The sequence below is a fragment of the Equus caballus genome, chromosome 25 (assembly GCF_041296265.1).
Source record: "Equus caballus isolate H_3958 breed thoroughbred chromosome 25, TB-T2T, whole genome shotgun sequence".
NCBI lineage: Eukaryota > Metazoa > Chordata > Mammalia > Perissodactyla > Equidae > Equus > Equus caballus.
In genome coordinates this window covers 36,758,072-36,781,841 of record NC_091708.1, presented here as the reverse complement: position 1 = coordinate 36,781,841, position 23,770 = coordinate 36,758,072, and the positions used below count along the sequence as shown (strand labels likewise).

Sequence of the window (23,770 nt, the reverse complement as noted above, 5' to 3'; positions counted from 1 at the left end):
AAAGAGCACTCCATGCTTACTTTCAACTTAAAGCTTTCCTGTGCACTGTCTGCTCAAACTTGAACACCCTTCTCCTGCCTGCATAAATCCTTTTCATTCTTGAAGACTCAGTTCAGAAGTTGTCTTTTCCAGAAAGCTTTGCTGGACACCAGAGCCTTTCTATAATTGCAAATCAGGGGTTCCTTCCCTGTGCCCCCATATTAAGTGTTCCATAAACAGTGATGGTAATAGTATTAGTAGTAGTTATTCTTAATGAGGCTGGTTCTGTTCAAATGATGCTTTTTATAGTTAGAAAGTGCTAAATAACTTTATCCTCTTGTTGAATCACCTGACTGGGGAATGAACTGCAGGAGAACTCTACTGACTGCCTTTATAGGGAGGAACCAGTGGGGTCAAAACTCTGATTAATTAAAAAAAACAAAAAACCTATTCTCTTCATCCTACAAATTAGGCTCCAACTTACATTGGAAATAAAAAATATTTTATTTAAAAATGGGAATATTCTTTCTGTCCCTCCTCTTGAATTTACCAAAGCCTTCAGATGCATCATCCTGGTGCGATATTTGTAACTGTGGGATTATTAATAATGCTACCACTTTTGTTTAGCATATCGAATGGATGCAGTGTGTGTAGTGTATACCAAGTGCCTTGGGGGCCCAAAAGTATCTGCTGCCTATGAGGTAGCCTGGAATAATGGAAAGACTATGTGCTTTGGGCCCAGAAAGACCTGTATTTTAATCTTGGCTTCATCAGTTAACTACCTTATGCTTTTGGGCGAATAAGTTCTCCTTTTGTGCCTTGACTTCTGTGGGCAGGCTTCTGACTTTCTTTACTTATGTTTCCTTCCAGCAATCAGAGAAGATGGCATGCCTGGAGGCCGGAATAAGAGCATTGGACCAGTCCAGGTGAGTTCTAGGCCTCACTCTTTGTGATCCATCCTGGAAGCCCAGGACTCCAGCTGCTCCTATAGCTGCTCACATTGATCCTCTCCTCTGCTCCTGGGGGGAGCCATCTTTGCTTTCATTTCTGTAAACTGCTTTCAGAGCCTGGATATGAAAGTCTTTGAAAATCTTAAATTCATAAGATAATGATTAAAGCTCTTCTTGTGATCCCTCAATCCTTCTTAAGGATTTCACAGGAAGTGAACTCAATTCTGGTTCTAAACCATCCAGATCATTTTTTATGTCAATCACTTAAGGTTGTAGATAACAGCCTGGCAGAAATCAGCAAGACTACTTCATTGTTCGATGTCTCTAAAGATATAATCAGCAGAAAGTTTCATTGCCTTATTTGTAGAGTAGGAATGACAACACCCATTCAGTCCCACAGACATTTACTAAGTACTTACTCTGTGCCAGCCCCCTGTGCTGTGAACTCTAGTGGGAGAGAGAAAGATGTAAACAAACAGCAGAGTACAGTGAGCGGTAACAGAGGATGCCCAGGGAGTACAGAAGGGACAGGCTTCTTTTCCATTTAGCCGGGAGGCATGGTTGGGGACTGAAGATACTCAGGGAAGCCTTCCTAGAGAAGGTAAAGTTTGAACTGAGTTTTGAAGGAAAAGGAGTTGTTAACTATGTTGGGAAGGGATGGGAGCCAAACATCTTTTATTCCTGCTAGACAGAATAGACTGTAAAAAGACCAGAAGATGAATCTTTAAGGAGTGATGAAGAGTTCACTCAGACAGGCTGGAGCACTGGGCACATGTAGTGGAGTAGCAGGAGTTAAGGCAGATTCCTTGAGTTTGGAATCATATCTCTGAAGAGTGACCTTCAGCCGTCTTTGATTATAGCTCCTCAGGTAAAGCCTTTGTGGGGCCAGCCTACACCACTTGTTCTTCCTTGCCAGCAGAAGAAGAACTTCATCAGGATAGAGTTGGATCTGTTTATGACCCATCAAGTGAATCTCTCTGCACACTAGTTGGCAGGGACCATGCCTCAGGAATTATTGATGTGGACCAAGAGGCAACCACTAAAAGGTTTTAAGTAGAAAGAGGGACATGGTCAGATTTGCGTTTTAGGAAGATCATTCTAGCAATAGAAATAGTTGTGAGGAACTGGGTAAGGGTGAAACTCAGAGCAGAGAAAAAGCAGTTGGAAGGGTTTTGCAGAAGTTCTCATCAACCCAGAGATGAGAAATGCCCTGCTCCTTCCATCCAGCAGTAGCTTGGAAGGGCTGAGCAACTCTACATGTGACTGAATAAAGACGGACAGCTTTTCCAATTCAATATGCAGTGCAAGCTATTTAAGACCAATCACTCAACTGGTGCAACAGTTAAACATTTCTTGTTTTCCCTCCAAGTCTTATGTGCTGGCTGGCTTCCAGTTCTAAATGCCTCCTTTATTTATGATTGGAGCAGCTCAAGGTTCCCTCACAGGCTGCTGGAGCAAAGAATTATGCAGGTTTGAGTCAGACAGACTTGGGAGAAAATGTCCTCCCAGGCTTTCCATAGGAACAAGAAATAAAAATTCATCTGGCTCTTCCTCCTTAGCACTCACTCTTGTTCTGTGTGCTGACTTTAGCCAGTTAGGCCTCAACTTTTACTTTATAAAAGAAGTATTTATTCACTCCCTGTGGTATAGTAGCTAGAGCACTGGATTGAATACTCGGATATTTTGACCTCTTCCTCAAACTCCTGCCCAGACATGGGCACGCATTGTGGTCCTGAGCACATCAGTTCACTTGTCTGAGCTGCAGTTTCTTCTTATTTATTCAGTAGGCTTAAGAATGTCTTTCTTACTAAGAAAATCCATGTCAGGTTTCATCATCAGTACTTAATAAGTGAACGTTTCTTCGTTTATCCAACGTGCGTTTATTGAGTACTTAGTTTTTTCTAGGTGCTACCATAGCCTTAGGTCTTGTAGAGGATATTTTTATGAGACATATTCATAAGTGATTTAAAAATAACAACAGTGATGATGAAGATATCATTGTCAACCATGCATAATTGTTGCTGTGCGCTAGGTTCTTTTCTAAACATGTGATAATACATTAACTAATTTAGTCCTCACAGCAATTTGATGAGATAGATAATATTATGCACTGTCCAGATAAAGGAACTTAGGTTCAAATAGTTAAGTGACTTGCCCAAGGATTTACAACAAGAAAGTGTCAGAGTCTAGATTATACCAAAGGTGGTCTGACTCTAGAATTCATACTCTTAACCACTATGCTATTCTGCCTCTCTCAGAATACGCAGAATTATGAATGGATAGAAAAGGACCTAAAATTCTGTCTAGGTAGGGTAGATAGAAGGATTCACAAAGAAGCTGGCATTTGAATTGGATCTTAAAGGGCAGGTAGGAGTTTGTTATTGAAGAGTGGTGTTTCAGGGGTAGGAAAGAATAGACTCAAGGACAAGGAGAAGTGTTGAAGAACCTAGAGGCTTTGTGGCTTGCGAGAGGAATAAATGGGCAGGAGAAGGCCATGGTGAGCCACGTGCAGGGAGGTGAGCAGCCAAGCTGTCCTAAGACTAGTGAGAGACCTGGAGTATGGGAGTGCAGGGAAGGGAATCCTGCTTTCTCTCTGCAGAGTTCTGGGAATCCCTCTGAAGTTTAAATAAATTCTCAGTAGTAAGGAAGGAGCAGAGCACTAACACGTATCAATTCTTTGTCAAAGATATCAGAGGAAGAGATCGAAAGGATCATGTCTGGTCAGGAATTTGAGGAAGAGGCCAATCACTGGAGCAACCATGGTGACAGTGACCACAGTTCCCCTGGGAACAGGGCTTCAGAGAGCAACCAACCCTCACCAGGCTCCACACTGTCCTCCAGGTGAGCTTCGGGACAAATGCAGCATTATCTAGGGATCAGCCAAGGAGTGGACCCACAAGGATCCTCTGGGCTGAGTATTCTTGCCAGTCTGTCTCTGCCATTGTACTTTTGTTCCCTCACTCTTTGGGGGTAGTGGCTAGGATGGTGCAAAGCAGCATTTCACAGCCCGTTTGTTGCTAAAGACCATGAAAATGTCAACAGTCTCTTCTGCAGACTGATGAAGTTCTATAGCTGCTATCCGTGCCCACACGTTCTTCACCTAACAGAATAACCCTTTAAATGTAGCTCTTTTCTCTCATTTACTTTATCACTGAAATAAAACAAACTACATTGACGATATTGAATTGTTATAATTTCTCTACCTCAGCAAGAGGAAAATTTTTCACTTTATAAATTTTAAGAAACAGTGAAAACTTTTTAAGCTAGTCAAATTTGCTGCTGTCATTCAATACCAATTTGGAGACTCTTCATTCAAGAATGCTATCTTAGGGGCCAGCCCAGTGGCGCAGCAGTTAAGTGCGCATGTTCTGCTTCTCGGCTGCCTGGGGTTTGCCAGCTTGGATCCCGGGTGCAGACATGGCACCGCTTGGCAAAAGCCATGCTGTGGTAGGCGTCCCACGTATAAAGTGGAGGAAGATGGGCATGGATGTTAGCTCAGGGCCAAGCTTCCTCAGCAAAAAGAGGAGGATTGGCAGCAGTTAGCTCAGGGCTAATCTTCCTCAAAAAAAAAGCAGAATGGTATCTTAGGTTAGTAGTTAGTTGTTAGGTGTGAAATATTGCTGTCAGCCACCAGGGAAGCTTTCCTTTTCCCAGAAATATTTCTTATAGGGCAAGGATTGACAAACTTTTCTATAAAGGCCACATAGTAAATATTTTAGGCTTTGCAGGCTATATGGTCTGGGTGTCACCTGCTCAACTCTGCCATTATAGAGTGCAAAAGCAGCCAGAGACAATATGTAAATGAATGAGTGTGGCTATGTTCAAGTAAAACTTCATTTTTTAATGGCCATGGGCCATAGTTTGCTGACCCCTGTTACAGGAGATGCTTCTGGGTAAAACTAGAGGATTTTTTTTTTTAACTAGTTGACAGAATGGTTAGATTTCTCCAGGAAAAGGAGGAAAATAAGAATCTGTGTTTCTCTTGGTATTTCATTGTAACTGTTATTCATTCAGTTGTTCCTTAGTTCATTCCTTCCTTTGAATGTTCAGGGAGTTGTTACCACATGCCAGCTTCCTTGCTAGGTACCGGATTTGTTTTGTGGCCTAGCAAGGCACTTAGCCTGTCTGTGCTTTATTTTTCGTAGCAGTTAAAAATACAAACACTCACCTCTGTCATCATAGTCTGTGAGTATCCGTTAACTCTCCAAATGTGGCACCTGTACTAAAAATTCATTCAACTAATATTTATTCAGTACCTCCTCTGCCAGGTCCTGGGTGTCCAGTGGTGAGCCACACCTACACACACCCGCCCAGAGTCCCAGTCTGGTGGGGGAGACATGCATGGAACCATTAATTATGTCCCTGACTTGATGAAGACAGACTGCATGGGCAAAGAACACCTGAGCCACCTTCTGGCTCATTTCCTGTGAGTAGGCGGTAGACCTGCCATGGTTCTGCTTGACATGAGACTTTTCTCTTCAGTAGGTCTGTGGAACTAAACGGATTCATGGCATTCAGGGAGCAGTACATGGGCATGTCTGTGCCTCCACACTATCAATACATACCGCACCTTTTTAGCTATTCTTCCCACTCGCCGCTTCTGCCCCCACAAGCTCGCAGCCTGGATCCCCAGTCATACAGTCTGATTCACCAGCTGGTGTCAGCCGAGGACCTGGAACCATTGGGCACGCCCATGTTGATCGAAGATGGGTGAGTGAGCCCTGCCCTATTTAGCTCTTGCAGCTTCAAAATGTTCCCTACCCGTGCCACCTTCATCCTTGGCTTCAGAATGAGTCAGGGGGATAATGGATGAAATCTGTGCTTCTCTTTGAAGTCAGTGGCCCCTTATTTTTCTGTTGAGCATTTTTTCTCATAGCGTTGGGGCTATTTACCAATCCATATGAAATTGGGATTAAGGGCTTTTGTTTTTGCCTGGGCCTAGGTAAGCCGGGCTCTGGGATGGGTCTGAGTGCTTCTGTGCCAGAGATGAGCTGTAATTTTGGGGATAATCATGCATCAAGTCTAGGCTCTTTTACGGGGCACTCAGGGTGCTAACTGACTGGCCTGTCCACATTCTAGCCAACACACCTATGGGTAGCCTGGTGCTGTGTGCTCTGTGTGCAGGCCTGAGCAGGCAGGAGTACTTGTTCAGTCCTCTCTAAGCTCTACCTGGGGAGGTAATAGTTCAGTCTTTAGGCCCACCCACTCCTTTGGCCTGGAGCATAGGCTGTTTGAGTGTTATCAAGCTTAGACCTCCCAAAAGGTATCCTGAGATTTCTTAAGCTAGTCTCTAATTTCAGAAGAGGAAATTCAAGTATCTACCTACAAGAAAGCCACACAAAACTTTTTAAAATCTGAGCATGGGGGGTGTAGGGGAGAGTCATGCCAAGGGGCCTTGAGAGAAAGAAAACTGGGACCCCATTTCATCAGCCCAGAGATGAGAAATGCCCTGCTCCTTCCATCCAGTAGTAGCTTGGAAGGGCTGAGCAACTCTAGTTCCTGAACTCTCACCACCAGGGGGTGCAGTGAGAGCAGGAAAAGCTTCTGAACGTGTTCTGTTCTCTTTCAGCATTCTGGCCCCAAGGCTCACTTTTGTGCCAGTCCTTGTATTGGGTGGACACCAGATCCACCCTAAAGGAGCTCTCATTGCCAAAACTAGTGCAGGAGTGACTGGGAATTTTCTCTAATACATGGGACATTAGTGGACATCAACATTAAAAGTCATACTCCTTGAGGGGCTGGCCTGGTGGCGCAGCAGTTAAGTTCTCACGTTCCGCTTTTCGGCGGCCCGGGGTTCACCAGTTCAGATCCCGGGTACGGACATGGCACCGCTTAGCACGCCATACTGTGGTAGGCATCCCACGTATAAAGTAGAGGAAGATGGGCACGGATGTTAGCTCAGGGCCAAGCTTCCTCAGCAAAAAGAGGAGGACTGGCAGTAGTTAGCTCAGGGCTAATCTTCCTCAAAAAAAAAAGTCATACTCCTTGATAATGGCTTGAATTTCTAAGCTTTCTCCTCAGCTACCTTTTCTCGCCAGACCCGCCTCTCCAGCCCTGAGCTTACTGCTGGCCCCAGTCTCTTTATCATTAGACTGAATTGGATGGAGCTGCAGATCTGTGGGCAAGGGCAAGGAGCCCACTGCTAGACCCTTTGTGCCTTTAGGAGTACTCTCTCCCTGTGCCCCCATCCTCACCCTCTGGCCACTGGAAGTGACCTTTTTGCATCTCTACCCTCAGATATGCTGTGACCCAGGCAGAGCTGTTTGCCCTGCTTTGCCGCCTTGCTGATGAGCTGCTTTTTAGGCAGATTGCCTGGATCAAGAAACTGCCTTTTTTCTGTGAGCTCTCAATCAAGGATTACACGTGCCTCCTGAGCTCTACATGGCAGGAATTAATCCTGCTGTCCTCCCTCACCGTTTACAGCAAGCAGATCTTTGGGGAGCTGGCTGATGTCACCGCCAAGTACTCACCCTCTGATGAAGAACTACACAGGTGAGAGCTGCTGGCTGGGGAGGAAGTCCCAAGCAACCAAACCACTGTCATTCCTGCAAGGTGGCAGTGTTGCCTGGCACTCCAAGGGATGGGCATTAAAGCCACACAGGGCTGGATTTGAATCCTCACTCTGCCACTGACTAGCTTTGTAACCTTTGTCAAGTCTCTGATCCTCAGGTTCTGAATTTTTGAAATAGGGTAATAACAACACTTCCTCAAAAAGGTAGTTGTGAGGAATAAATTATATTGTGCAGCAAAATTTAGCAGAGTGCTAAATTGTTTTTATCACATCTGGATTACTAAGGTAAGATAATGTGTCTGGGAAAAACAAAAACCTAAACTTTGTCTACAAGGTGAGGGCTCTGAGCTGTAGATTACAGTCTCAGAAGGAGACCTAGGAGCCACTGTGGTACCTACTGTGTGCCAGGCACTGGGCTAGGTGTTTTATATTATTGTCTTTTTTCCTCACAGCCTCCAGCATTATAGGTGTTATTATGCCTGTTTTATAGATGAGGAAACTGAAATTCAGAGAGACCTGCCCTTGAGGGTTTTGGGTTTGAATCCAGAGCCTGGATTCGAACCTATGCCTGCCCGACTGCAAAGCTTAGGCTCTTTCACTGCGTCTGAGATGCAGTGACATGGTAAGAGCATAGGTGTAAGAGACTGAGCTCTTCTCCTCAACATTTTCTGGCATAAAGCCTCATCTCATCTGGCCAGGATCGTTCTGACCTCCCTGTCTAGAGCAGGTCTTTTACTCACTCACTTTGGCGACCTGGAGCACGTGATAACATCCCAAAATCAGGACAAATGATCTGTTGATAGAACTTCCCTGGTTTATTAATTTATCCATGTGAAAAAGAAAGCTTAAATCACAGTTAAATAGACATTTCGGTAGTTCACCTTTATTGGACAGTTTAAAATAATGAAAGTCATGGGCTTTCAGAGCACCAAGAAAGAGGAAGGAAAAAGTGCCCCCATTGATGAAAGCTGGAGAAGGTAGGATACCAGCCCTCATACTTCTCTACACAGGACTGGGGTGTGTGTCCTTCTGCCACCCAATCACCATGGCTTAAAGTCAAGCTGAATCTTAGGCTGAGAGCAAAGCTCCAGGACCCTCCAGAGCCCTTTGCACAGCTGAGGGAGGGAGGAGTCTGGGTGCTGACTCTCTCCCCTGGTTTTCTAAATTTCCTTTTTAGTGATGCTTTCTGGCTTCAGAGTGATCCATAAGTGACAGAGTTGTGAACCCAGCTGACACTTGGTCCTGTAAACAAAGCTATGTGATTTTGCAGATGACCTAACCCCTTATCTTGAGCCTCTAATTCATTGTTACCATCAATTTACTGTCTCCTGTGCTGTAGATCTCTGGGCCGACTGAGTGTTTGGATAGCAGTCAGCCTGGTGTAGTGTTGTCAGGATTTGCAGAGCTGGCCCAGCAAGCATGGCCTCCTTATTTGCCTAGAATCCAGCAGTGCAGCCTGAGGCTGCCTACAAAGTCCACCTGTGGGCTTCACTCTCTGTAGAATGATGGTTTTCCCAGGCCCTATACAGGTAGGAAGAACTCACTGGCCATGCAGGGCTCCCTGTAGCTTTGAGCTTCATAAGGTACCCCATCCCGCTTTATCCAATCCCTTGAGCCCCAAGCACAAGGCAGGAGCCAGACACAGCTGAATTAGTGAAGGAATTTTTATTTCCTACAAAGGCTCCTTACCAAAGAGAACATAGAACTGTACTGTTCAATTTACTAGGTGCTAACCTCAGATGGCTTTTTAAATTTAAATAAAATTAAAAATTCAGTTTTCATTTGTGCTAGTCACATTTCAAGTGCTCAGGATCCACATGTGGCTAGAGGCTACTGTATTAGTGCAGATATAGAACGTTTCCATCATCACAGAAAGTTCTGTTAACAATGCTGATTCTAGAACACATCTTGCTGCTGAGCTCTCAAGTGGGTTCTGACCATAGAAATAGATTTGCTGTTAGGAGTCTCACTCTACTGTGGAATGCTTCAAGGGAAGAATGTGAGTTAAACTTCAACATGCTATTCTGATTCCATGCCCATTTACTGAGCACCTATTGTGTGTGTCGGGGGGAGGGGTGTTGGAATCACAGATGATGCAGACATGGTTTCTGACTCTGAGCAGAGAGCCCCCATTCTTGGTTTAGGGAATTGGGAGACAAATAGAAGCAGATATAATCTACAATCCAAGGTGATATTGGTGGAGATTGAGGGGCGTATGAGGGATTGTGCAAGCACAGACTAGGGAGTGAGTACCTCTACTTGCATAATTAAGGAATGCTTGCCAGAAGGAAAGACATTTGAGCTGCATCTCGAAGTGAGATTTTTCTAGGCAGATTGTAGAGAACAACAGGAAGCCAGGAGAATAACACAAAGTCCTAGATGTTGGAGATCCTGGTTGGTTGGCTTGTGCAGAGAACCAAAAGAAATCCTGTGGATTAAGGTCTAGAGAGAAGGTATCTGAGAGAGAAATGAGGGGAGAAATGACTGGAGAGAAAGGTACAGAAAAGACAGGTCCTGAAGGTGCTCAAAAGCCAGTCTAAAGAATTTGGATTTTATTGTGTAAATAGTACTGTCATAGGACATTTTTCAGTGGAGCAATTACATGGTCAGGTTGCATTTTAGAAACATCCCTGTGACTGTAAAACTCAGGATGGATTGGCGTGGACAGGCTAGAGGACGGTGGCTGGGTAGGAGGCTGTTCTGTAGCCCAGGTAAAAGAAAACGAGGCCTGGATGATGTAGCAGTGACTATGGGAATAGAAGGGCGGCACAGAGTTAAGAAACGGCAAGGAGGCAAAGTCAGTGGGACTGCAGTGAGCGGAGAAGTTAGAGATGCTGCCAGGCAGGTGGGCACCATTCTCTTAGCCAAGATAGTGGAGCCTGGAAGAACAGGCTGAGATGAACCACTCTGAATTTTATTTGGGGTCTGTTGAGTCTGAGATACATGTGAAACTGCCCAGGAGGTCAGGGGAAGTGGAAGTATGAGAACGTCTGGAATCAGGTTCATCACTGTAAAGCAGTCCTCACTCTGCTAGAAACCCAGGGTGTGGAGTCTATAATTGGCCGTAGCTCTTTCCTACCTTGCCTGCTCCTGCGTTACTCCCACTCCCCCAAAATGCCTTTACTTTTTCACAACTCTTGAGTGCAAGTGAGTTCCTGCTGTCATGAAAAGGCTTTTCCCAGATGATACATGATCACCTCCTTTTCTTTTCTCAAATATTGAATCAAATTTATGGTGCCCATTTTCCTTAATCAGGCTGTTATCAGACAGTGAGCCGGGTGAATTTGATTTAAAGCAGATTGTAGCACCAGTCAGTGACTGCTCCTCGCCCTAATCAAGACTCCTTCACTCAGGAGAAGCTGCTTTGCACTGGATGGGCTTTAATGGGCACTTCTATCTCATGAGCACTGGCTCCATTTCTGCCGGATCTCTGAAAAGTTGCCTCCCAGCTTCCCTGCTCAGCCCCTAGCTATAAAGTTCAGGAAACACATATGATATTTTTTTTCTACTGTGATCATGGGAGCGAGGATGCTGCTGCTAATTATATTACTAATGTAATGATAATAGCTAACAATTATAGACTGTTTATTGTGCCAAGTTCCATCTTAAGTGCTTTACAAACATTATTTGTTTAGTCCTCACTACCACCCTAAGAGACTGCACTAGCAATATCCCTGTCCTACAGATGAGGAGCATGAAGTTCAGAGAGGTGAAAACTCAAGACTACAAAGCTAGAGAGAGATGGAGTTGAGATTATTGCCTAGATCTGTTGTGCTCCAAAGCCCAGGCTCTTTACCATTACTCTATACTAGATTCTTTAGCCTTCTCAGAAGTTTGATTTTCTGGAATGTGTCCTGGAGCTGCAGTCTTACTTTTCATCTTGGAGTCTGTTTGTGGGTGCTGAGGTGGCAGATCTCTAAAGTTGTGGTTGATGACGGCTCCTGGGAGTAGGTGCACTGAGATGAATGAAAAAGAGACAGCTGGGCCTCTCAGCCCCCTTAATGGGACATAACTTATATAGTGTCAGCTTCAATTGCTGACTGAATGGTCCAGTGGTTTGGGGGATCCTGGCAGCAATGTTTTCCTTGTCCTAGCATGCTTGTGTAATGGGAACCCAGAAGAAGAATGGGTGTGTTTGTCCAACTTTCTGGCTTTGAATGCTGATAATTTGTAGACAGGGAATACAGGGGCGTTAGAACTGTGGAGTGGGCAGATGTGGAGGAGGCACGGCGGCAGGAGAAAGCAGGCCCATGGAACAGAGAACAATTTGTTTATCAAGGGGTGGGATGTGGGGTGTGGAGGAAAGCTTTGCAGTCAGGCTGTGGAGACTGAGTGGGGGCTGCTCGGCTGGCCTCCAGCCACCCACCACTGCCAGGGGTCCAGGATGGTTGCCTGTCCTGGGAAATTTGGAAAAGAGGGTATGTGTTCTTCCCAAGCGAAAGGGCAGATCTGGGGCATATGCTCAGGTCAGGCACTTGGGAGCTTCTTTGTGTCCCTCCAGTCAGGACTCAGCCAGGAATAGGTTTGACACTGCTGGCTAGGGGTCTGGCTGTTAGCCACACACCTGCAGGTTCTGCAGTGCCAGAGTAAGCAGTTGGGGCAAGAGGTTGCTGATTAAGGGGGAGAGCGTTATCTTTGCTTGCTACACTGCTCAGCCACCAGACAGATGCTGACACTGCTGCTCCGCTTGCATCCTCCTTTTTCATGTCCTACCCCATCCCATTTCCTTGTACCCTCCAAGCAGATACTGGATGGAATTTGCAGTAAAGCCCTTTTTCTAACAAAGTACTGTGATGGGAATTGATCTTCACTCCCAGGTGCACTGCCTCCTGCAAGTCTCGGCATCATGGAGGCACTGCAGCAAACCCAGCACCAACTCTGGGTTGGGCTCTGGGCTGAGTTGCTGGGGAACACAGAGCTCCTGAGGTCCCCTGTGGTAGCATATGGTAGCCTTTCCCAGTTGCCAGTTAAGAGCAAGACAGGCAGGGAGTGGACAGTGTAGTACTGAGAAAACGGTAGGCTTGGAATTAGAAAAATTAGGTTTAAACCTGGACTCTACCAACACTTTTTTACTATGTAACCTCTTTTGCTGCTTCCTCATCCCTAATGTGGGGGTGATATTATCCTACAGGGTATCAGGAGGGTAAGATGTAAGAATGCAATAGGGGTACAGTAAATAACCTCTCTGAGCCTTTGTTTCCACCTGTGAACAAAGGATTATAATATCCATTTTGCAGATTTATTGGGAGTATCCAGTGAAATAACGTATGTAGAATATTTAACAAAGTGCCTGGCAAGTAGCAAACACTCAACAAATGGTAGATAAGGTTATTATAGTTGTTATTCAATGTAAATTTGTTTATTAGCCAGTCTGGGAGAGTATTAATAAAGTTGTAAAAGCCCCTGGGCCAGGCACAGAGAAAAACGGAGTCAGCCATTGTAGTAGTTCAAGTCAGCTGACTGGAAGAAGCCTCAGCTCAGACCTACTGGGAGCCAAGCGTTGAGGCAGAGGGTCAGAGCTCCACATCCCAAGGACCTACTGCTGCAGCTCCCCCTGGTGCTTGAGAAGTGCAGGTGCCTCTGGCCCCACTAGAGCCAGGGTTTCCCCAGGGAAGAGAAAGTGTCCTGCTTGCCCAGGAAGTCAATCCCTTGCAAAGCTTTCAAAGTCACTGTAGAAAGCAGCAGAGCCCAGACATCAGGAGTACATCCGCAGGTGTTCTGGACCCTACCCGGATGGGGCCTTCTTGCCTGGCATGGGGCTGCAATACCCAGATCTGAACATGTCACCAAGAAGTAGCCCTGGGGCTGAGCATCTTCACTCTGTTGACTGAGCTGCATCCTCAGCCTGTCTGGAACTCTCCTTGGCCCACAATCCAGCTCACTCCTAGAATGGTGGAGGCCAGGTCTGACCCCAGCTTCCCCATTAAACCTTTCCCTCCTTGGTTTGGTGGTATGTTCATCTCTGGTATGAGATATTCTCCACTATGACTCAGAGTATTAGTCCCCTAGGCTAGGGCTCCTTTGCTTAAAACTTTTTCCCTAAGGAGCTTACTCCTTATCCTAAGAAGGAGCATGGCCAGCATTGAGTCTTCTCTGCTAGGAGGTGCTGCCTTAGATACTGGGAAAAGCAAGCCCTTGGGGAGTTAATCCAAATTTCAAGTTCTAGCTCTGCTACCCGATAGCTGTGTATCTTTGAACTTCAGTTTCTCATCTGTACAGTGGTGATGATAATCTCATCTAGCCCATAGGGCTGAGAAAATTCAATGAGATAATGCACATGACTTGCCTAGCACAGTCTGGCATGGCATAAAGACTCAGTTAATGTTTCCCTCCCTCCCTAGCTGACATCAGGGATGCCAACAAAAATTTTCACTGTGCATAACCTCAGCCCTGCTGGGAACAGTGAACCTAAATAAATACTATCAGCACTGTTTTCTGCATTGTGGCGGAGGCTCACATAGAGTCACCATGACATCTACCATTGATACTGGAGGCTTCATCTCAACAGGATCTCAATAATGTCTTATTTTTCCACGTTTACCTCCCACACCTCCTTTGGCCTGTGTTACCCCAAGCAGGCAAGCATTATTATTTTATAGAGGAGGACCTCAAAGCTTAGAGGTGTCATACAGCCTTTCCAAGGTCTCATAGCTTTTATGTGATGAAGCTGGATTTGAACTTGGATCTGATGCACTCCACTTGAGCTTAGGAATGGCCATTTGTATGAGCTGCCTTGGCTTCTAGACAGGCCATGGATTCACCTGTCCTTCACAAATGGTTCTGTATTTCATTTCCCCAAAGCTCAGCCTCTTTCCTATCTTAGGTGCCTTAAGGAGCTATAAAAGACCTCTGTCTTCCCTTCCCTGACCTCCACTGGTATCAGAGCCCACTATTAACACCTGTGTCTGTTCCCCAGATTTAGTGATGAAGGGATGGAAGTGATAGAGCGGCTCATCTACCTGTATCACAAATTCCATCAGCTAAAGGTCAGCAATGAGGAGTATGCTTGCATGAAAGCAATTAACTTCTTAAATCAAGGTGAGTGGCTGAGGGGTGAGAAGGGACCTTTTTTTTTTGTCAGTGAGCATTTGCCCTCATGTTTCACCCCTCTCCCCCTTTACCCTCAGGACTGTCACACAGAATCTGTCACACCAAGTGGGTACCATCTTGGAAGGCCTATGCTCCCCTCATTATCATTCTGCCCCTCTGTAGTGCAGGGCATGCTTTGGGTTTTTTCTTCCAACCTAAATGCAAAACAATAAACAAACACATAAGTGCAGAGAACAGATTGGTGGTTACAAGAGGGGCAGGGGGTGGAGGGAGGGCAGAATGGGTAAAGGAGGTCATTTGTACAATGATAGATGGAAACTAGACTTTAGGTGGTGAACACAATGTAATGTGTACAGAGGTCAAATTATAATGATGTGTATCTGAAATATATATAATGTTATAAACCAGTGTTACCTCAATTTTAAAAAAAAACCTAAATGCCACAGTCTCTATAACTCATAGAGGAAGGAAGAGGATTTGCTTTGTTTAGTCAGTTTTAATGCATTTAAACACAGACACCAAGGACAGTACGTGCGTCATTTAAAATGTGTACCAAGTTTACCAGTGGCTGAAGAAGAGCAGAGTGACTGATGAAACTGTTGGAGATAAGGCCTCTGTGACAGGCTGGCAGTGGTTCTGACGGCCCCTTCAGGGCACAGTGGGGGTGCGCAAAAACTTACACACGCATGTCAAACATGGCTTTTAATTACAAGAGTGCTGCATGTGATTTATGTGTATTACTTGCAAAGTGGCACTTGGTAGCTGCTGGTGACCAGAGTATGAAGGAGAATTTGTATTCTCTTTTTTCCAAAGTAGCATGAGTGCTCTATTCTCAGAGTAGAACTGGCTGTTTTGCTGCCTGTGACATTAAAGTGCTCTGTTCCTGTATTCAATGTCCTGGTCCAGAGACTCTCAATCCCTCCTCTTTGCCTGCTCCTCCCCCCTCACTGGCCAAACCTCCTCCTCCTGCTTCTGCACCATTCGCACACTTATCTGGTGTTCTCTGTGCCTGCCCTAGGCCAGGCCCTGTGTTGAGCATTAAAGACATTGAAATAAATTAGATCCCAGGTCCCTGGCCTCAAAAAGTATACACTCTTTTTTTTAAGATTTTGTTTTTTTCCTTTTTCTCCCCAAAGCCCCCCAGTACATAGTTGTGTATTTTTAGTTGTGAGTCCTTCTAGTTGTGGCATGTGGGACGCCGCCTCAGCATGGCCTGATGAGTGGTGCCATCCATGTCTGTGCCCAGGATTCTAACCAGCAAAACCCTGGGCAGCCCTGGGCCGCCGAAGCAGAGCACGTGAACTTAACCACTTGGCCACGGGGCCGGCCCCAAGAAGTATACATTCTGATGGCACTTGACACATTACACGAGCCTCAGATGAGGGGAGATCAGTAGCTACAACTCGGAGGAGGATAAATCTAAGCTGGGCCTCAAAGGATGGGTGAGATTTATATATAAAAAGTATATATATAAAATATTTATATTCTATATATAAAAAAGGGATGTGTGTAAGTAGTCCCCCCCTTATCTGCAGAGGATACATTGCAAGACCCCCAGTGGATGGCTGAAACCACGAATAGTATTGAACCCTACATATATGATGTTTTTTCTATGCATACACACCTATTCTGAAGTTTAATTTACAAATTAGGCACAGTAAGAGAATAACAACAGTAGCATAATCCATAGAACAATTACAACAATGTATTGTAATAAAAATTACTGTAGACCTTAGCAACCTCAGCGTATGATTTTTTTTCTTTCCTTATCAAGTTGATAACTTTCACTTTCTCACTTAAAGGAAGCACTTTAGGGCTTGTCTTTGGCGTATCTGAATTACCAGCATCACTACTCTTGCACTTTGGGGCCATTATTAAGTAAAATAAGGGTTAGTTAAACACAAGCACTGTGATACCGTGACAGTCAATCTGATAACCAAGATGACTGCTAAGTGACTAACAGGCAGGTTGCATATACAGTGTTGTTACGCTGGACAAAGAGAAGATTCACGCCCCAGGCAAGATGGAGCAGGGAGGGCACAAAATTTCATCATGCTACTCAGAACGACATGCAACTTAAAATTTAAGAATTGTTTATTCCTGGAATTTCCGTTTAATATTTTTGGACCACTGCAGAAACTGAAACTGTGGAAAGTGAAACCACAGATAAGAGGCGGACTGCTGTATATATATAAATATATATATATATATATATATATATATATATATACACATTTACATTATGCATACATACACACTAATATATAATATATGTATTAAATATCTATATATATGAGACAGAGAGAAATCTATATAGGAAAAAACTAGAATGACAGCCCAGGTAGAATAGTATGAGCAGAAGCACACAGACCATGTGTGAGTATATGTACAAGCATGAATGTGTAGGTATCAGAAGATTTCTGATTGGCTCCAGCAAAGGGTAAATTTAAAGACAATATGTAGGATAAATTGGGACTGGTAGATTATTCAGTCAGTTTTCAGCATCCACTGGTGCTTGTTTTGTGCTAAGCCCTGTGCTTGGAGCTGGGTATGAAGTTGAGAAGGATGCAGCGTACCTGTCAAGGGGCTCAGTCTACTGATCGTCCTTTATAATTTTTTCCTTCTTTATCTGCTTTCTCTTCCCTTATCCAGAGCTTTGTTCCTCTGTGTCAGAAAGAGATATGGTCCCCTGTTGTGACATGTTTAATAATTTTTAATAGAAAAACGCACGTTTTCAAGGAGCTGGTGTTTGTTCCACATTAGAAAGCCCCTCCCATTTCCTGTGTGGTTTTTTTCACAGATATCAGGGGTCTGACCAGTGCCTCACAGCTGGAACAGTTGAACAAGCGATATTGGTACATTTGCCAGGATTTCACTGAATATAAATACACACATCAGCCAAACCGCTTTCCTGACCTCATGATGTGCTTACCTGAGATTCGATATATTGCAGGTAACATTCTGGGTGCTGGGCTTCCACCCCCCCTTGCTTCTCTTAGCTTATGAAGGGAACACGGCAAGCAGTGTTTTCCAGATGCTCCTTCCAGGCCCCTCACCAACTGCATAAAAGAGGTGCTACCCTTGCCCTCAGAAAAGTTATGTTGTAACGAGAAGTTTGTGTTTGCTTTGTAGGGAAGAGAATCTAACATTTCCTCAGCACCTGTGATGTGCAGGGTACTTCGTGGCCTTATATCATTTAATCTCAGAACAATCCCTGCAAGGCTGATGGTTGGCGATATGATGGTCATTCTGTGGAGGGGAAAACAGGCCCAGACTTTCTGAGATTAACTTCATTTTCTGAATTGTGTACTTTAAAAGTGTGGATTGTAGGCTATGTGAATTATATCTCAATTTAATTAACTTCATTTCATACACTTGCCTATAGGTTTTCAGGGATCATTCATTTAAAGTAATATCTTTAAAATAATTCTCAAAGATCCTGTATTTGCAGAGGAATTTTTGTTGTTGTTTTGTCGTCTCCCCTCCTCCTGAGTGTCTTGACACATAAATAGGTCCATTTCAATATAAAATCCTGGCTGTTGTCGTCACTGTCGCTTTGCTTCATTTTGTAAAGATTCTTGTTTATGGTTTTTCAGCTCATACTGAGGGGCAGATCAGAAACGTGACCTCTAGGCTGAGGTTGTTTCTGTCAAATTCAGCAGTACAATTTTGGAGGAAAAACTTTTTAATCTAACAAAGGAATTGTTTTCTACTCTTTGGGCCCAGAGTAAGTCTAGCAGATGTGAACTGGACCTAAACTATTGGAATTTTAGGGATGTTTTAATAGTTTATGTCTCAGCATTTTCAAAACTATGTTCTACCAAATGAAATATTAATCAGGTGCCCTCTGAAATAAAAGGAAGTCAGAAATTATACCCCATTCTCCCCACAGAGCTGGTTCTCAACCTTGGTAGCACTTTGAATCACCTGGGAAGCTTTAAAAAAAATATCCATACTTGGGTTGTACCTCCAGAGATTCTGATCTAATTGGTATGGAGGGGGGCCTGGGTGTCAGTATTTTTAAATATTCTGCAGGTGACTCTAAGGTGCTGTCAGGGAGAAGAGCCACGGCCTCAGGTATTTACAGAGTCTGTTAGCACACCAAATCTTCTGAGAAGTCCTCCAGTAAAGAAACCTGTATACCTTTTTTAACCCTGAATTTCTCAGATTTATTTGCCCATGTGACCCACCCCCTTTTTTCCTCAGTGCTTTCATTAACGTGTTACACTATTCTGAAGAGCAGTGTTTATAGAATACTAGTTAGAAAATCCACCAGGAAAAAAAAAGAAAACAGGCTATAAGTTTCTTGTGGTATTTTAGCTCTAGGAGGGCATCTAGGAATCATTGTTCAGTTTCAGATTTCTTCATCTGTAAAATGAGGATTAAAAAGTAATATCTATCACACGGAAATACTCTGAGAACTAAATGAGGTAATGTATTTAAAGACCTCGCACAGAGGAAGTATGCCTTGGGTACTAGCAACGATTATTGTTTGCACCGTTCCTGCACTCCCTAGGGCACCACAAAGGGGCTGGGTATTAGCACATTAGCCCAGTCTGTTTGACCTTTGTGATATTCCTGGTACTTTCCTTGCCCCAGTCACTCAAAAAGGCAACATTCTCCCTTCACCAGCCCAAGAGGAGGCAGAGAAGTCCACTAGCAGCCACTGTTAACTCTTTTTTTCCTACCTTGTTCCCAGGAAAGATGGTGAACGTACCACTGGAGCAGCTACCCCTCCTCTTTAAGGTGGTGCTGCACTCCTGCAAGACAAGTGTGGGCAAGGAATGACCTGTTGCCAGCACCCCTCCTCGGGCCAACCACAACGCCCAGGGTGGGCAGGACAGGCTCCACAAGAAGGAGCCAGAGAGACCAAGATGGAGGCTGTGGAGCAGTGTTTCCAGTTGCCTCCATAGCAAGAAGAGTTTTTATTTGTTCGTCTGTTTTTTTAACCTCATTTTTCTATATATTTATTTCACGACAGAGTTGAATGTATGGCCTTCAACATGATGCACATGCTTTTGTGTGAATGCAGCCGATGCATTTCCTTGCAGTTTACAGAATGTGAAGATGTTTAATGTTACAGTATTGTCATTGTTTAGAGATAGTTCTTTTGTATTTTGAGGGAGAGGGTGGGATGGGGCTGAGATGACTATTTCCATAATGTTGACAAAGACGACTACCTCAGTGGAAAGGGGGGGTGTGGCCATCCCTACTTTTTCCACGTGTTCTCAGCAGACTCATCCATTTGTCTGTCAGAGAGCAAACTGCCTTTTTCTAGCCACAGAATTGCCAGGTAAAAGAGCACACCATAAAAGGGCAGAGTGGTGTTCGGAGGTTTACTAAGCAAAGTGGGTGAGACATTGGGAACAGGACAGGAGATGAAGATTTAGCATCTCTTTTCTTTGGAAAGCAGGAAAGTTGAGACTGGGGCACAGGCACAGTGACCAAATCTAAGTTGGGTGTCCTCTTTCCAAACACATCCCCAAGGAGAAGGGTTTTTGTTCTCACGCCATGCTCTGCCCCCCTCCCCCCCCCCCCCAACCCCGATCTGAACCACCACTATCAGTTTCTGCCACCATCAACTTTTCATCCAGGCAAAATCCTGGCAGTAAGCTTGAGACTTGCCTACCAGCTCCCTTGGAGCTCACAGCTACCTAGTTTCCTTACCTGGATCTACCAAGGCCTACCTTCCTCAGACTCCACTCTCCCTTATAAATTTGACTTCTGTTGACCCTTTGACAAAACAACTGAACAAAATGTCACGCCCTGAATCCTGGTGCTCACTACTGATTTATACTCCTTTCTCCTTGCTTTCTTCAAAGGGTAATGGGACAGAGACCAGACTGCTGAAAGAATAAATACTCTTCCTTTGGAGTTCCCTGTTCCTCCCATCACCCCATCCCATCCTACCCCTAGGACTAAATCCAAAACATGCAGTCTCTTTTTCAAACAGTGGGAAGAACATTCACCTGTCTGCTGCCCAGAATTTTTGTCCCTACATTGTGCTTCACATTCTCCTTATCTCTCCAAAATGAGACCAGATTTTCTCAGAACAGAAAGCCCAAGGCCTAGAGCGGCCCAGCTGCCCCTTAGAGTATCAGTGGCCTGGCTGACCAAGGCCTGGAGGGCTGGAGTCCAAAGCACCTGGAAGGGAAAGGGGGCTTTAAACTACCTCATGTTCCTAAGGGCCTGGCTGCCCCCTCTGCAGATGTGGCCTGGACCTTGTTCTTTCACTACCTGCCCTACCTCGTCCCTGTAAGTGTTCTTACCCTCTTGGCTTTGGCCAGTGGCCACACCTTGGAACTCTTTCGGGTGCTTTTCCCTTCTCTGCCTTACTAAAGCAATGGTCCCTGCCTATACCCAGGCACCTCCCACAGCCACTGCAGCAGACAGACCTCTTAGCTGGGTGCATCCCTCGGTAGGCAAGGGGGCGCCTACAGCACCTGGTTTTTTTGCCTGTTTAGTCAAAGGCCATTTGCTCTCTTCCCAACTCGGCCTAGCAAACGTACCCAGTGGGCCACCACATCGGGTGCATACCGGGTAGTCTGTGTCGAATTGTAATTTTTTTCTTTCCACTGAATTGTTACGGGTACCAGCAGAGTGATGACTCTGTCCCTTAATGGATCTAAAACTCAGAGCATTGCTCCTCAATGTCGTTTCCCCACCTGCTCTGAGAAGGAAAGGAAAGAAAGAGACATGTTGCTCAGGAAAAGCTCCAACCGGAATGTTTCTCACTTGTCAATGAGAAGATTTGTGTGTATGTGTATCTGTTTATTTCTAAGTTCACAATATTTTTGTTTCCCTGAATTTTTATTTAACCAAGTAGATCACATTCTTTGGCTACAGGTCAGACTCCAAACTGCTTCCCTCAAGACAGGGGAGGAGGCCCCTCTGCGAGACCCTTCCCCACGACGGCTCCTATGTGTAGCATCTTTCTTTGCTTAGACCTCCATCTGTCAAATTATTATTTTTTGAAATCGCTTTCTCTTAAATTAAGCATTTTACCAGTTGTGTTAGGTATCAAAGGAAATTGCTCTTTGATGAGGCAAGAACACATCTCTCCAATAATACAGCATTAAACAGAGCAAGTTGTTAATTTGTGGAGTGGGGGAAAGGTTTTGCAAGTTGCCATTGTACAAATCCATTTTTACAAATGTTTGCAGCCGATTCCACAGAACAAAGAGCCCATTCATTGCTGAGAGCCCTGCAGAATCTCTGAGCCAAGTGGCCGTGTGTTCCGAGCCGGAGCCTGACCTGTGGACTGCCTTTAATGTCTTCTGCACCCAGTCCTTTTATGACGTGGGCTTTTTTAAACAGGGTAAAGTGAATGTGTTGCATTGCAAACTCAGGTATTATGAGGAGAAGGTAGGAGTGTAGCTAGCAGCGTGGAGACATTAGGTCAACCACTAGATGTATTTGTGCATTCGGTTTGAAGGACACAGAGAAAGGTTGGAGGGGGAGGTTTGGTGCTTGTTTTTTGCCTTTCTTCCCATAGCGTTTGGTTAACAGGTAGCCTTTTTGCTAGTGGAAGAAGAAAAGTTGTTCATGTTGTCTCTAATTCCCCTCTCTCCCCTCCTCTCTCTGATCCCCTGCCACCAACAGCACTCTCTTTGAGTGACAATTTTTCCACCATAAACATGACCCTGAAAGCTGTGTGGAAAAGGAGAATCCCGCCTCCTTGCACTGCAGTGAAACATACAAGCTTTCCCTTCCTTTCCTTTTCAGTGTTTTCTTGACCCAAGACAAAAGTCTGGAATCTTAGAACTTCACCTGCAACTCATGCTCTCTGGCTCCTTTGTAGACTTTTGGAGTCTTTCACAAGAGTTGGTGGTCTTGTCCTTAGTCTGGAGAAAGTCCCTAGAACCTGTCTCAAAGCACTCCACCTGGCTCAGAGGACACCCAGCCCCCGTGCCCAGCCCCCGAGTGAGGTGGGTGAACCTCCAGGGATAGAAGGCAGCAGGCACGAACTTCCCTCTCCAGTTCCCCGGAACCAGAGGGGAGAGAGGGACTCTAGGGGTCTCCATGGCATCACTGACAGTCACTCACTCCACACCGACCTGCCCCTCACTTGCCACCCCTTCTCAGGGAAGTGAGTACCTGCCATGGCCAATATGTCATCAGGTCCTTAAAACCCTAGGCTCTCTGAGCTAGCTGCTTTGCTCTACTACCCATTTCCTACCTTTGTTTGTTTGTTCTGGATTTCCTGGGGAATGGGATAGATGGAGACGGACAGATAAACCCAGCGTGGGCAGCATCTAAGCCATGTCCAAGGTTGGCCAAAGGAAAGGGACCCTGGCCTCCCAGCAGGGCAGGGAGTTGAGCACTGGTTCCAAGTCTTTAGCTCTGGGCCCCTGGTCTATGTCTTTTTCCCCTGTTGCTTTTTAAAATTTTGCTACTATTTTAAGAAATCCAGTCTTTCAGACCAGCCCTTTTATTAAACTTTAAATTTTTCTTTATTGATTTTTTTAAAGTAAAAAACAAAAAAACAAAACCAAAAAAAGAAAAAAAACTAACAAAAAAACCACTAATCTTACTTTCCCCAACTTGATCCGCCAGAGTCCCCTGCACTCCCCCTGCCTTTGCAGTTGATCGTTTCTCCCTTTTCCTCGGCTTGAAGCATCTTTGTCCAGTGTCTGTGAAATGAAGTTTTATCTGTGTCTCAGGATGAGAAACGGCAATCATTCCACCAGGTGCTGGAAACTGGTTAGCCTTGAGGCAAGGGTTTCTAGGGCCACAGCTCAGGGATGTGTATTTAATTACAGGGTCCCCAGAAACCCCTCTCTTGGCTGCCACATGCGGCTTCTTTTCTGGGCTTGGGAGCCAGACCTGGACTGGTTCCTCAGAGGTAGGAGCCCCAGAGAACATGCTGAGTCTGGGAGTAAGCTGGGGCTTCCTCTTTGGCCAGACCTGGACTACCTTGAGACTTGAAGACGTCTGGCTGTCCTGCAACATGAGCCACAGTGACCCTGCTTCTACCAGCTCATAAGATACTTGGTCTCTCTGCCGAATCCAGTTGCCATGTGGCCTCCCTCTTCTGGGCCTGCAGCCCTAAATGGGCCACAGCCTTCTCAGGAATCAGTTGCAGGCTCAAAGGGAAGCTGTGAGCCAGGCCAGAGCTTGCTCCAAGCCCAAGAAAGAAGTTGTGTTACTGGTGGAGGCTAGCCTTCCAAATCCTGGAGCCAGCCCTGCCAGCCAAAGGATCATTTTTGCCCTTTGTTGACTATTTGTTTCTTTCTCTGAAATGTCTTATAATAGGTGATAATGTTGTTGACTCAAATTT

The 23,770-nt window shown here is 45.1% G+C and overlaps 1 protein-coding gene across 7 annotated transcripts in view; it reads left to right on the top strand.

The window, feature by feature from the left end:
- NR6A1 (nuclear receptor subfamily 6 group A member 1) overlaps positions 1–23,011 on the top strand; it is a 215,035-nt gene extending 192,024 nt beyond the window's left edge. For 4 of the 7 annotated variants that reach the window (XM_023628841.2, XM_070251762.1, XM_014736029.3 and 1 more), the window contains 7 exons: positions 850–905; positions 3,616–3,770; positions 5,412–5,639; positions 7,167–7,421; positions 14,357–14,478; positions 17,291–17,443; positions 19,190–23,011. In XM_023628841.2, coding sequence (XP_023484609.1) covers positions 850–905; positions 3,616–3,770; positions 5,412–5,639; positions 7,167–7,421; positions 14,357–14,478; positions 17,291–17,443; positions 19,190–19,278 — 1,058 coding nt within the window. In that variant the 3' untranslated portion in view covers positions 19,279–23,011. The remainder of the gene's footprint in view (positions 1–849; positions 906–3,615; positions 3,771–5,411; positions 5,640–7,166; positions 7,422–14,356; positions 14,479–17,290; positions 17,444–19,189) is intronic. The other 3 variants (XM_023628842.2, XM_070251764.1, XM_070251765.1) reach the window with 1 other exon arrangement.
- Positions 23,012–23,770: the final 759 nt, after the last annotated feature.